This window comes from Pelophylax lessonae, assembly GCF_965119305.1.
Source record: "Pelophylax lessonae genome assembly, chromosome: 6".
In the NCBI taxonomy this organism is placed as follows: domain Eukaryota; kingdom Metazoa; phylum Chordata; class Amphibia; order Anura; family Ranidae; genus Pelophylax; species Pelophylax lessonae.
In genome coordinates, this window is record NC_138773.1 from 322885425 (window position 1) to 322901066 (window position 15642).

At 41.8% G+C, this 15642-nt stretch overlaps 1 protein-coding gene across 1 annotated transcript in view; it reads left to right on the top strand.

Moving 5' to 3' along the window:
* Positions 1-15642, top strand: part of GLI2 (GLI family zinc finger 2) — a 151323-nt gene that overhangs the window by 94101 nt on the left and 41580 nt on the right. The window contains exon 4 of the mRNA XM_082262184.1: positions 12442-12633. Coding sequence (XP_082118310.1) covers positions 12442-12633 — 192 coding nt within the window. The remainder of the gene's footprint in view (positions 1-12441; positions 12634-15642) is intronic.

Below are 15642 nucleotides of genomic sequence, written 5' to 3' on the forward strand. Positions count from 1 at the left end.
AGGATTGTGGAACATCTTAAATCCCATGGATTGCAAGATGAAAAACAACATGGGTTTACTTCAGGGAGATCATGTCAAACAAATCTTATAGATTTTTTTGACTGGATGACTAAAATAATAGACGGTGGAGGTGCAGTAGACATTGCATATCTAGATTTTAGTAAGGCTTTTGACACTGTCCCACATAGAAGACTTATCAATAAACTGCAGTCATTGAGCATGGACTCCCATATTGTTGAGTGGATTAGGCAGTGGCTGAGTGACAGACAACAGAGGGTTGTAGTCAATGGAGAACATTCAGAACAAGGTCATGTTACCAGTGGGGTACCTCAGGGATCTATACTGGGACCAATTTTGTTTAATATCTTCATAAGTGATATTGCAAAAGGCCTCGATGGTAAGGTTTGTCTTTTTGCTGATGACACAAAGATATGTAACAGGGTTGATGTTCCTGGAGGGAAACGCCAAATGGAAAAGGATTTAGGAAAACTAGAAGAATGGTCAGAACTCTGGCAACTGAAATTTAATGTGGATAAGTGCAAGATAATGCACCTGGGACGTAAAAACCCAAGGGCAGAATATAGAATATTTGACACAGTCCTGACCTCAGTATCTGAGGAAAGGGATTTAGGAGTAATTATTTCAGAAGACTTAAAGGTGGGAAGACAATGTAATAGAGCAGCACGAAATGCCAGCAGAATGCTTGGATGTATAGGGAGAGGTATAAGCAGTAGAAAGAGAGAAGTGCTTATGCCGCTGTACAGAACACTGGTGAGACCTCACTTGGAGTATTGTGCGCAGTACTGGAGGCCATATCTCCAGAAGGATATAGATACTCTAGAGAGAGTTCAGAGAAGAGCTACTAAACTAGTACATGGATTGCAGGAAAAAACTTACCAGAAAAGGTTAAAGGACCTTAACATGTATAGCTTGGAAGAAAGAAGAGACAGAGGGGATATGATAGAAACTTTTAAATACATAAAGGGAATCAACTCGGTAAAGGAGGAGAGCATATTTAAAAGAAGAAAAACTACCACAAGAGGACACAGTTTTAAATTAGAGGGGCAAAGGTTTAAAAGTAATATGAGGAAGTATTACTTTACTGAGAGAGTAGTGGATGCATGGAATAACCTTCCTGCAGAAGTGGTAGCTGCAAATACAGTGAAGGAGTTTAAGCATGCATGGGATAGGCATAAGGCTATCCTTCATATAAGATAGGGCCAGGGACTATTCATAGGATTCAGATATATTGGGCAGACTAGATGGGCCAAATGGTTCTTATCTGCCGACACATTCTATGTTTCTATGTTTCTATTCTATGTTTCTATGTTTCTATGTTCAGCCAGTTTTGTGATCCAGTAAATGGCCAGAGCCTAAGCCTCTACTGCCATCACCAAAATAGCCCCGGTCAAGACACGCCTCCCAGTCTGGTGATTAGAGGAGCAGCACACTGAAAGTTGTCACTCCGCACTCTTCTCCTAGCAGCATGTCTACTGAGAACACATGAGCAGTGTAGGAGGGGCTGATTGGATTCTAGCTCTGCTCCTCCCGCTCCCAGTCCAAGTGCTGCCCTTCAGTCATAGGTGTGCGCAGGGGGTGTGCCTACTACGTATGGTGCAAATTCCCCCTGCTGCCTGGGCTTCCCCCTCTGTTGCTTCCGCCCCGCAGTGCTGCTGGCTTCCCTCCTCTCCTCTCCCCCCCAGCTGCTGCAGGGGATGTTTCAAAATGGAGAATGGGGGGAAATATGTCATTTACCAGTGCCTTCCCTTTTCTAAATGAACACAGGGAACACACTCACTCACTCACTGTGTTCACTCATAACTGAAGCATTGTAAACGGTGTTTACTATGCTTCAGTTTGTTAATGAACAGGAAGCTGCTTAGCACAGAGCACTTCCCATTCATTCACTGTCCAGTGCAGCTGAGGCTGCAGAGAAAGGCATGTGTGTTTGAGGTTTGGGGTGCACACCCTAATGCAATAGGTTGCGCACACCCATGTATTACACAAAGCTGATACCAAGGCAAATTCAGATACCTACCTGAGTTCCATTTAATAATACGTTGAATTCCTTTTTTAATACATGCAGAATGGCTTTTTCTTTTTATTTCGAGATTGATTTTGAAATGTTTTATTTTATGTTAATTATATTATTATATTAGTGCCACTTAGTGCTCATCAATGCTGCCTATCAGTGGCACTTATCAGTGCCCATCAATGCTGCCTATCAGTGGCGCCTATCAATGCCCATCAATGCTGCCTATCAGTGCCCATAAATGCTGCCTATCAGTGCCCATCAATGCTGCCTATCAGTGGCGCCTATCAATGCCCATCAATGCTGCCTATCAGTGCCCATCAATGCTGCCTATCAGTGGCACTTATCAGTGCTCATCAATGCCACCTATTACAGTAATGCCACTTAGTGCTCATCAATGCTGCCTATCAGTGGCCATCAATGCTGCCTGTCAGTGCCCATCAGTGCTGCCTATCAGTGTCACCTATCAGTGCTCATCAATGCTGCCTATCAGTGTCACCTATCAGTGCTCATCAATGCTGCCTATTAGTGCCCATCAGCAGTACTCTGAGCTGTAAGTGTCTCTCTCATACAGCTCAGACTCAGAGCCTGCACTGACAGTCCGCCCTCCCTCGCACAAATAGGAGACAGTCGATCTTCTCCTCCCGCCCCTCTCCTGTGGGCACAGCGGGAAGGGTGAAGCTCAGCAGCTGAATGTGATCATTCACACTTCCCGCGGTGCACACAGGAGAGGGGCGGGAGGAGAAGATCGGCTGTCTCCTATCTGTGCGAGGGAGGAGGGACTGTCAGTACAGGCTCTAAACCACTGACAGAAGAGGTGGGCAAGGGCAGCCCCCTCCTCTCACAGTGACCGCCCCCTCCCCTCGCAGTGACAGAACAAGTGGGCATGGGCCCCCTCCTCTCGCAGTGACAGAACGGGCGGACCCCCTCCTCTCGCAGTAACCGCCCCTCCCCTCACAGTGACAGAACAGGCGGGGGCGAGCCACCTCCTCTCGCAGTGACCGCCCCCCTCCCCTCACAGTGGCAGAACAGCGGGCCCCCCCCACAGTGGCAGAACTCCAGGGCCCAGTTGCAAGTGCGACTGCTGCGACCCTGTTAGTTCCGCCACTGAAGCCGGCTCCATAAAGACATGGATGACCAGTTTGGTGTGGAGGAACTTGAGTGTCCTGCACAGAGCCCTGACCTCAACTCTACTGAACACCTTTGGGATGAATTGGAACCCTGATGGTGAGCCAGGTCTTCTCATCCAACAACAGTACCTGACATCAGAAATGGCCACAAATTCCCACAGATATGCTCCAAAATCTTGTGGAAGTCTTCCCAGAATTGTGGAGGATGTTATAGCCACAAAGGGGGACAACTCCATGTTATAGGCCATGGGGGAACTCCAATATAATGACCATGATTTTTGGAATGGGATGTCCAACTTCATAAAGACATGGTTTGGCCAGTTTGCTGTGGAGGAACTCAACTGTCCTGCTGAGAGCCCTGACCTCGACCCTACTGAACACCTTTGGGATGGTGAGCAAGGTCTTCTCATCCAACACCAGTACCTGACCTCACAAATGGGCACAAATTCCCGCTCCAAAATCTTGTGGAAAGTCTTCCCAGAAGAACAAAGGATGTTCTAGCCACAAAGGGGGACAACTTCATGTTATGTGCCAGGGGGGAATTCCATAATAATGACCATGGTTTTTGGAATGAGATGTCCAGCTCCATAATGATATGGTTTGACCAGTTTTTTGTGGATAAACAGGAGAGTCCTGAACTCAAACCTACTGAACATCATTGGGATGGTAAGCCAGGTCTTTTTATCCAATATTACAACTAACCTCTTTTTTTTAAGCCCTAGTGGGCGGGGCAAAACGTGTCAGTGGCGTGGTCTGAGGAGCAGTATTGACTAAGACTGTCACATACACACATCTCAACCTGGATCCACTTAAGCTTAATGTTTTCTGACCTCACAAATGGGCACAATTTCCCACAAACATCCTCCAAAATCTTGTGGAAAGTCAACCCAGAAGAGTGGAGGCTGTTATAGCCACAAAGGGGACAACTCTATACTAATAACCAGGGTTTTGGAAAGAGATGTTGAAGGTGTCCACTTTTGGACCTTTTATTCCAGAGGCTGTACGAGGGAGGCATCCCCGAAGAGTGGTGTATTTCAAAGCCATGATGAGTGGTCAACTCTCAACTCCATATTAATGGCCATGGTTTTGGAATGGGATGATAGGTGTGATGGCCAAGTGTCTGCATAGGTTGGCCATATAGTGTCTACAGGGGTGTAAAACTCGATTTATTTGCGGGCCGCATCAGAATTATGATTGCCCTCAAAAGGGCCGGTTGTATCTGTAAGACTAGATGTCCAGAGCATCACCTACCCTTACATAAGATGTCAAGAGCCTCTCCACCATCAGAAGTTGAATCCCTCACCCTCCCTTATATCACCCCTTATCTTATGCTGCTGCTGGGAAGAAGCTGTAGACATTGCTGGAAAGCAAAAAAGTACAGGGTCTAGAGGAGGACCAGAGCAGGGCTGGAGCTTTCCTGCAGCTGCAGGAGAGGTGCGAGGGCCACATGAAATGGCCTGGAGGGCCGGATTCGGCCCGCGGGCCTTGTGTTTGACACTTGTGGTCTACAAACTCGAACACACACCAAAAATTATAACATTAATCTTTTCATATCGTAAGATGACACGTTACCTATATTATAAACAATGTAACTATTTTTTTCATTGCCGACCCAATCCATGGTTCAGCAATTTATTAGAAACTAGTGACATCATGGTCTCATTATGGGCTCTGCGTCCCATCGCAATGTCCCCAGTTCCAGGGACCTGACCCATCTACCTTGGGAACTGGTCCGCTTCCCTCCCTGCTCTCTATTTCACAGTTTTTTTTTTCTTGAATGAATTTGGACAGAGTCTGACACTATTTATTTTTCCTCGGGGTCCCGTCTGTTCCCCCCCCCCCCCCCCCCTGTCCGCTCTGGGTGAAGTTTTGAGGATATGCAGCTGTGAGATGTTCTATAATTGGCTCTGGCACTGCGGAGGGGTTCAGTCAGCCAGACGCCCAGACTTGCTGCGTTCAGCAGCTCCATGTGTCTTGTATCAGCATCACCGAGAGTGCTTCAGACATTAATGAGAATGTTTATAAAGCGGGCCAAGAGCGCCGATCGCGAGAGACGCTGCGCTCGCTTCGCTACGCCGCTTTTTTACGTTTACTATAACAGTTACATTACCAGTCAACCTCATGCAAAAAGTTACATATTTTATAAAATATTATAACATATTATCATTAAACCTCATACAAAAAAAAAAGTAACATTTTTTATTTAAAATAAATAAATGATATGATTATTAAAACTCATACAAAAAAAGTAACATTTTTTTATTTATAAAAAAAAAAGAAATAAATTATATGAATATTAAAACATAAAAAAGTAACATTTTTTTATTTATAAAAAAATAAATAAATGATATGATTATTAAACCTCATACAAAAAAGTAAAATGTTTTTATTTATAAAAAAATAAATAAATGATATGATTATTAAACCTCATACAAAAAAAAAAGTAACATATTTTTATTTATAAAAAAAAAATAAAGAAATAAATGATATGATTGTTAAAACTCATACAAAAAAAGTAACATTTTTTTTTTATTTATAAAAAATAAATAAATTATATGATTATTAAACCTCATACAAAAAAGTAAAATGTTTTTATTAATAAAAAAATAAATAAATGATATGATTATTAAAACTCATACAAAAAAAAATAACATTTTTTTTATTTATAAAAAATAAATAAATTATATGATTATTAAAACTCATGCAAAAAAGTAACATTTTTTTTATTAAAAAAAAAATCAATACATTATATGATTATTAAAACTCATACAAAAAAGTAAAATGTTTTTATTTATAAAAAATAAATAAATTAAATGATTATTAAAACTCATACAAAAAAAGTAACATTATAAAAAATAAATGCATTTATATGATTATTAAAATTCATACAAAAAAGTAACTTTATTATATTTATAAAAAATAAAAAAATCAATAAATTATTAAAACTCATACAAAAAAATGTAACATTTTTTTTATTTATAAAAAAGAAATAAATTATATGATTATTAAAACTCATACAAAAAAAATAACTTTTTTTTTATTTATAAAAAATAAATGCTTTTATATAATTATTAAAATTCATGCAAAAAGGGTAACTTTATTATATTTATAAAATAAAATCAATAAATTATGATTATTAAAACTCATACCAAAAAAAATAACATTTTTTTTTTATAAAAAAATAAATAAATTATACGATTATTAAAACTCATACAAAAAAAGTAACATTTTTTTATTTATAAAAAATAAATAAATTATATATTATTAAAACTCATACAAAAAAAATAAAAAAATTTTATTTAAAAAAATAAATAAATAAATTATATGATTATTAAAACTCATACCAAAAAAAGTAAAAATTTTCTATATAAAAATAAATAAATAAATTCTATGATTATTAAAACTCATACCAAAAAAAGTATTTTTTTTTTTTATTTATAAAAAATAAATAAATTATATGATTATTAAACCTCATACAAAAAAAAGTAACGTTTTTATTAATAAACATAAATAAATAAATAAATTCTATGATTATTAAATCTCATACAAAAAAGTAATTTTTTTTATTTATAAAAAATAAATAAATTATATGATTATTAAACCTCATACAAAAAAGTAAAATGTTTTTATTAAAAAAAAAAAAATAAATTATATGATTATTAAAACTCATTCCAAAAAAAGTAAAATTTTTTTATTTATAAAAAATAAATAAATGATATGATTATTAAACCTCATACAAAAAAAGTTAAACATTTTTGTTTATAAAAAATAAATAAATAAATTATATGACCTCCTTTCTTTCCCAGTCACCCCTTCTCTCTCTCTCCCTGTCACCCCCTCTCTCTCTCCCTGTCACACCCTCTCTCTCCCTGTCACCCCCCCCCCCTCTCTCCCTTTCTCTGTCACCCTGTCCCCCCCCTCTTTCTCTCTGTCACTCCCTTCTCTCTCTGTCACCCTCCTCTCTCTCTCTCCGTCACCCCCTTCTCTCTCTACATCACCCCCCTCTCTCTCTCTCTGTCACCCCACTCTCACTCTCTCTCTCTGTCACCCCACTCTCTCTCTGTCACCCCACTCTCTCTCTGTCACCCCACTCTCTCTCTCTCTATAACCCCACTGTTTCTTTGTCACCCCCCTCTCTCTCTCTGTCACCTCCCCTCTCTCCCTGTCACTCTGCACTATGTATGTAACACATCCCTGAACTCTACACCTAGCGCACCCTGAACTACTCTACACCTAGCGCACCCTGAACTCTGCACTATGTACGTAAAGCATCCCTGAACTCTACACATAACGCACCCCTGAACTCTGTACTATGTACGTAACACATCCCTGAATTCTACAACTAGCGCACCTTGAACTCTGCACTATGTACGTAACGCATGCCTGAATTCTACAACTAGCGCACCCTGAACTCTGCACTATGTACGTAACGCATCCCTGAACTGTACACATATCGCACCCCTGAACTCTGCACTGTGTACGTAACGCATCCCTGAACTGTACACATATCGCACCCCTTATCCCTGCACTATGTACGTAACACATCCCTGAACCCTACAACTAGCGCACCCCTAAACTCTGCACTATGTACGTAACGCATCCCTGAACTCTACACATAATTGCGCAAACCAATCAAAATATGTAGAAGAAAACAAATTGGCCTAAAATGTTAAAAAATTTTGATTTTTAAATTTTTTTTTTGAGAATTTCATATAAAAAAAAATTGAAAAATATTGTTATTTTTTCAAAATTGTCGCTGTTTTTTTGTTTATAGCGCAAGAAATAAAAATCGCACAGGTGATCAAATACCACCAAAAGAAAGCTCTGTTTATGGGGAAAAAAAAGACATCAATTTAATTTGGGTACAGCGTCGCACGACCGCGCAATTGCCCGTTAAATTCACGCAGTGCCGAATCGCAAAATAGGGCCTGGTCTTTGAACAGCCAAATCCTCCGGGGCTTAAGTGGTTATTCCAGTTATTTAGCTGCAAAAAAATAATTTCCCTTTTTGAAGAAACAGGCATTTCTTCCTTCGTTTGAGGCCTCAGATGACACTTTGATGAACACATCGCTCCCCTAATCAGTGGCTGACCCCCAGTGTGAAATGCGTGGATTGGGGGGGGGGGGTTGGGCAGGAGCTCTGTCTAGTTCCCATTCATGAGAAAGGCTAAAAATAGCTCTTCTTAATATCGGGGTATGACCCCGCTGCCCTGCGTCTGATCCCCCCCTCATTATCCTCATAAACACTTCCAAATGGAGGTCAGCGTGACATCCTGTAATAGCGATGTCCTCTGTGTGCTGCATGCAGTACAGCCGGGGGAAAAAGGAGCCGTAGGAATGCTCTGGAATATTGGTCAGCAATATTCCACTCAATGCCAAATGGCAGCTGCAAAAGCAAGTTACATTTTGGGGGAATGTAAAAATGGAGATAAAAACCCACAACTCTATAACAGAGGTTCCCCTATATAAGTGGCATGAGAGACCACAGATGGAAAGTGAAGTTTTGAGAACTGAACTATAAGTAAAACATTAGACGCGGGTGCAACAGGGGGCAATTAAAGCGGATCTTCACTGGACCTGAGTATCACAAACTAAAAACGCTATTTAACCACTTCTGGACCAGGAGTATTTACCCCTTAATGACCAGGCCATTTTTTGCGATACGGCACTGCGTTATTTTAACGGGCAATTGCGCGGTCGTGCGGCGCTGTACCCAAATAAAATTGATGTCCTTTTCCCCCCACAAATAGAGCTTTCTTTGTCCCGGTTCACACTACCACGACTTGTCAGGCGACTTGTCAGCCTGACAAGTTGCGGTCCATTCTGTGCTACGGGAACCGTTCTAATAGGAGCAACTCAAGTCGCTCCGACTTAGAAAATAGTTCCTGTACTACTTTGGGGGCGACATCGGAGCGACTTGCATTGACTTCCATTATATGAAGTCCGTGCAAGTCGCGCCGAAGTCGCGGTGCACGCGACTTCACAGGTCGCCCCCGAAGTCGGATCGCCATAGTGTGAACCGACATTATGGTGGTATTTATTCACCTCTGCATTTTTTATATATATATTTTTTTGTGCTATAAACAAAAAAAGAGCGACAATTCTGAAAAAAAAACAATATTTTTTACTTTCTGCTATATAACATTTGCAATAATAAAAAAAAAAATTAAAAATCTAATTTTTTCATCATTTTAGGCCAATATGTACGGTATCTCACAAAAGTGAGTACACCCCTCACATTTTTGTAAATTGTTTATTCTGTCCCCGTTCACACTGGGGCGACTTGTCAGACGACCTGGTCGCCTGACAGGTCGCCGTAGGTCGCCTTCCATAGAAAAGCTGCGGACCCGTTCTAATAGGAGCGACACAAGTTGCTCCGACTTAGAAAAAGGGTCCGGAGCTTCTTTGGGGCGACCCGGAGCGACCTGCATAGACTTCAATGTTATGAAGTCCGTGCCGGCCGCTCCGAGGTCGCGGTGCGAGCAGCGCGCCGCAACCTATGAGGTCGCCCCGGCAAGTAGCGTCGCCCCAGTGTGAATGGGGCCTTTATCTTTTCATGTGACAACACTGAAGAAATGACACTTTGCTACAATGTAAAGTAGTGAGTGTACAGCTTGTATAACAGTGTAAATTTACTGTCCCCTCAAAATAACTCAACAGACAGCCATTATTGTCTAACCCGCTGGCAACAAAAGTGAGTACACCCCTAAGTGAAAATGTTCAAATTGGACCCAAAGTGTCAATATTTTGTGTGGCCACCGATATTTTCCAGCACTGCTTTAACCCTCTTGGGCATGGAGTTCACCAGAGCTTCACAGGTTGCCAGTGGAGTCCTCTTCCACTCCTCCATGACGACATCACAGAGTTTCGGATTCTTTTGTTAAGTTAATAATTTTGTTTCGTCATATTCGTTATGTTGGAATAATTCGCTTTCGGAATTTGTTTCATATATTGGGATTTGGTTTCCATATTCATTGTTCCAAATCAATTCATATTCCGTAAGTTGGCTATATTTGTCTTAACGTGTTAATTCACTATTTCTGGAGATTACTTATGCACTCTGTTTGGGTTGGATGGAAGTGGATCCATCAGAATCTTCAAATCATAACATAACGAATGGAATGAAATTAATTTCAGATTCATTCATTATGTTATGCTGCAAGGCCCAAGCTATTGCATCATGTCACCCAAATTAAATGATTGAATACGAGTAAATTCATTGTTTCATTATAAATTATTTTGGATTTGATGAAATTCGTTACTACTGTAATTTGGAGATTCAAATACATCCGAGTCTCCAAAAAACGAAAATTTCCTCTGACTTTCGATCCGTAATGAAACGAATCACACATGTCTAATTCTAACTGTCAATGTGTTTTTCGTTCAGTAAGAGCCGGTTCACACTAAGCGAAACGACTCCTTACTACTTTGGGGGCGACTTGTGCAGTCCCATGCACCACGACTTCGGAGCGACTTGCAGGGACTTCACATAATGGAAGTCTATGCAAGTCGCTCCGAGGTCTCCCCGAAGTAGTACAGGACCCTTTTTCTAAGTCGGAGCGACTTGTGTCACTTCTATTAGAACGGGTCCTGTAGCGGTCAATGGACCGCGACTTGTCAGGCTGACAAGTCGCCTGACAAGTCGCGCTAGTGTGAACCGACTCTAAAAATCATATTTATTATTATAGTCTACATGGGCATCGCAAATTCGAACGGTAAATCTAAAACTGCCATGGCGATCAAAAAAAATAAAAAATTCAGGGTTTCATATGGTTTCATCAGGGTTTCATCATAGTACTGTGGAACGGTCTGGCAAACAATTTTTTTCTGGATTTCCATACACATGTTTAAATTAAATTTCATTGGTTTATGGCCAGCTTAAGAGATGAATCCATTGATAAATATAAGCATATTCTACACTATACGTCCAAACGTATGAACTCACTGAGGTCAGGCTGTCTCCCAGTGAAGAGTCCTGGTAAAACTCCACCATACAAAGTCATTGTAGACAATTGCGCTCTTCCAACCTTGTGGTAAAAGTTTGGTGAAGACCCTTTTCTGCTCCAGCATGATTGTGCCCCTACGTACAAAGCCAGATCCATAAAGACATGGTGTGACCAGTTGGGTGTGGAGGAACTTGAGTGGCCCTACACAGAGCCCTGACCTCGACCCTACTGAACACCTTTGGGGTGAACTAGATTGGGCCAGGTCTTCTCAACTAACATCTCCATAAAGAAATGGTTTGGTGTGGAGGAACTCTAGTGTTCTGCACAGAGCCTTGGAATGAACTAGAATAGGCCAGGTCTTCTCAACCAACATCTCCATAAAGACATGGGTTGATGAGTTTGGTGTGGAGAAACCTCATTGGCCCCACACCGAGCCCTGACCTCAACCCTATTGACCACCTCTGGGATGAATTGGAATGCTGGTGGTGATTTAGGTCTTCTCATCCAGTATTAGTGCCTGACCTCACAAATAGATTCAAATTAAATTCCTATAGATACCCTCCAAGATCTTGTCATGGTTTGACCAGGTAGACCCAATTGGTGTTGAGGAACTCCATTGGCCTACACAGAGCCCTGACCTCAACCCTACAGAACATGTATATGATAAATTGGAACGCCAATAATGAGCCAGGTCTTCTCATCAAATATCAGTACTTGAACTCACAAATGGGCACAAATTCCCACAGACACGCCAAGATCTTGTGGAAAATCTTCCCAAAAGAGTAGAGGATATCATAGTCACAAAGGGGGCAACTCCATATTGATGTCCATGGTTTTGGAAGGGGATGTCCTTATAAAAGCATGATGGCCAGGTGTCCGCTTTTGGACTTTTTATTGCAGGGGCTGTTCAAGAGGCATCAGGCGGACCGTTTCATGTTGAGTATGGAAGGAAGTGGATCTGTATGGTCAGAGTGAATTCACTGAGGAATGGCTGCAATCACAAAACAAGTATAAGACTTTAAAAAGAGTGGATGAACGTCTTAAAATAAATTATATCTGCAGTATAATTCCAGAGACTAATATGTATAAATATCTGGATCCACAGAGATGATCTAGCTGCCTCTGGGATATCAATCAGGATTTTTTTCTCCTATAAGGTGGAATTTGCCACTATTTCCCTACATTGGAGGAATAGACTGGTTTTCCCTCCTCTGAATCTAACTTTCTAAAGTCTGTTAGGTTTGATGGACACATAATTTTTTTTTTTTTTTTTTTATTTCAACCTGGTTATCTTTGTCCCATGACTTGTAACGGTGGCTTGTGTTTCCCCACAGTTGCCCATGAGCACTTGAAAGAAAGAGGCATCTTCGGTATCGCGCCTCCTCCACCTGGTGTCAACCCCGCCGATTACTATCACCAGATGACCCTCCTAGCCAGTCACCCCAGTCCCTACGGAGAGCTGCTGCTTCAAGGTGGAGCTGCGGGCGCTGGGGGCCATCTTCACGAGTACCTGACGCCAATGGATGGTAAGTGGCTGCTAAAATGACTTATGTTTTCTACTCTTCACTCAACCTCAGAAATATTTTATCACGCTATATTACTTGTGTCCTCCGAACATTGCTGTCCTCAGACCTGATCGATTGGGATTATGGTCCAACACCTAAAAAGAATGCAATGCTACAGAAATACTATTTTCCTTCAAAGTTGAACTTTAATGTAAATATATTCCTTAAAATCTATAAAGGATAAATTATTAATAATAATTTTATTAAGACTATGGGTCCCTTGCAGTGTACTGGCTATGCTTACAGCTCTCCTGCTGCCTTGTCTTTGGTTTAGCAATACTTTATATTAGGATCAACGACTTGTATTGTCTCAGTTGACATCTTCAGCTGCTACAGAGAGAGTTCGTTGGAGAGCCCCATCAAAATGTTGCTGTGGGACCCTATGAATGCAGTTATGCCCATGGGTACATGATCTTACGATTAACTCGCTCTACTGCAATTCACATATCCTGCCAAAACATACCCAGGGCTATGCAAATTCCCATCTGCTCCTTCATGACAGGCTCAGGCTCCTTAGTTGGCCTCTCAGGTGTTCCTGCAAACTACAGAAGTGCTGGGGATTTCCTGGCTGGGAATCAGAAGAGGGAGCGAGGAGGTATGCAGTATACGGTAAAGTGAATGTATGTAGGAAGTAACAGGTTCCCTTGAAAGCATTCTGACCAGAATCAACCTGGTCATGGAGGCATGGAATACCCCGGGTCATGAAAGCGTGAACTACTCCAGGTCTTGGAGGTAGGAATTACCCCAGGTCATGGAGGCAGGAAATACTCCTGGTCATGAAGGCAGGAATTACCCCTGGTCATGGAGGCAGGAATAACCCCTGGTCATGGAGGCAGGAATAACCCATGGTCATGAAGACAATAATTACCCCTGGTCATTAAGGCTGGAATTATTTCTAGTCATGACAGGCAATACCACAGGTCAAGTAGGAAGGTTTTACCCTTGGTCATAAAGGCAGTAACTATCCCTGGTCAGGGAGACAGGAAATACCCCTGGTCATTTACTGTAGGCAGGCATTACATCTGGTTTTGAAGGCAGGGATTACCCCTGGTCATGAGGGCAGGAATTACCCCTGGTCATGAAGGCAGGAATTACTCCTTGTCATGAAGACAGGCATTACCTCTGGTCAAGTAGGAAGGTTTTATCCATGACCATGAAGGCAGGAACTATCACTAATCAGGGAAACAGTAATTACCCCTGATTATGAAGGGAGGAAGTACCCCCCTGGTTATGAAGTCAGGAATTACCCAGGGTGGCAGGTTTTATCCCTAGCCATAAAGGCAGGAAATACTCAGGTCATGAAGTCAGGAATTACCACTGGGTAGGAAGGGAGGAATTACCCCTGGTTATGAGGACAGAAATTACCCCTGGTTATGAAGGGAGGAATTACCCCTGGTCATGAAGGCAGGAATTACCCCTGGTTATGAAGGGAGGAATTACCCCTTGCTATGAAGGGAGGAATTGCCCCTGGTTATGAAGGGAGGAATTGCCCCTGGTTATGAAGGCAGGAATTACCCCTGGTTATGAAGGCAGGAATTTCCCCTGGTCATGAAGAGAGGAATTACCCCTGGTCATGAAGGCAGGAATTACCCCTGGTTATGAAGGCAGGAATTACCCCTGGCTATGAAGGGAGGAATTACCCCTGGCTATGAAGAGAGGAATTACCCCTGGCTATGAAGGGAGGAATTACCCCTGTCTATGAAGGGAGGAATTACCCCTGGCTATGCAGGGAGGAATTACCCCCTGGTCATGAAGGGAGGAATTACCCCTGGTTATTAAGGCAGGAATTACCCCTGGTTATAATGGGAGGAATTACCCCTGGTTATGAAGAGAGGATTTACCCCTGGTTATGACGGGAGGAATTACACCTGGTTATGAAGAGAGGAATTACATCTGGTCATGATGACAGCAGAAATTTCCCCTGGTCAGAATGACAGGTTTTACCCCTAGTCATGAAGGCAGGAATTACCCCTAGTCATGAAGGCAGGAATTACCCCTGGTCATGAAGGTAGGAATTACTGCAGGTCAAAGAGGCAGGAAATTACCTCTGGTTATGGAGGGAGGAATTACCCCTGGTTAAGGGAGGAATTACCCCTGGTCATGAGTTAGGTAATTTGCTGTTGCAGATGTGGTAGAAGGTTGGGAAATGTGTTTCCTCCCCATCAGGGGGTTGAGTTCATATTCTCCAACTCTCCAGCGCCTTTGGGGGCTCAGGCTTTTATTCCGCACGACCCTTCCCCGCCCGCCTCCTTTTGTACTCGGCGAATACTTTATCTGGCTGTTTTCATACTTTTGGCCCCGTGTTGTTTTAAGATGACAACGCCTGATGGAGAAGTGCATTTCTCTCCCTCTGGATCGAGTTTCTCGATTAAATTATTGCTAATCCCAGAACCGTTCTCAGGTTCCAGGTAACACGGAGCTTTCATCGCGTCAGAATTCAAACAAGCTCCCCCGGGCCATTAACCCTTCACCTGCCAACTGCTTCTGCAATCACACTTTTGTGTTATTTAACAAGCAGATTTTTGCCACCACTTGTAATTCCTAAAAACTTGGAAGGAGAATTCCTTACCTAGATCATCTTCCAAACCAACATCCAAAACGACTTAAAGCTGAACTCCGGGCAGATATAAAAGACACGAATGAATGCGGCTCTGGAATCATTAATTACCATTATTAATTACTACAAGGGAGGAGATGCGTGTTGCATGCGTTGTGGGGCTATTTCTCTGTGTAGCAATCCACAAAGCACTATATATATATATATATATATATATATATATATATATATATATATATATATATAATATGACACAAGCGATTTTCGGGACATTTTGGTGCTTTGGCAGCCTAATATTTTTAAAGTAGAATTTAATATTTTTTATTTTTTTTTACAGTGTTCTGTTCCCCCCCCCCCCCCCCCCCCAGGGAACAGAGTACATGAAGTCATTACTCACTTCCTCCAACATGCTG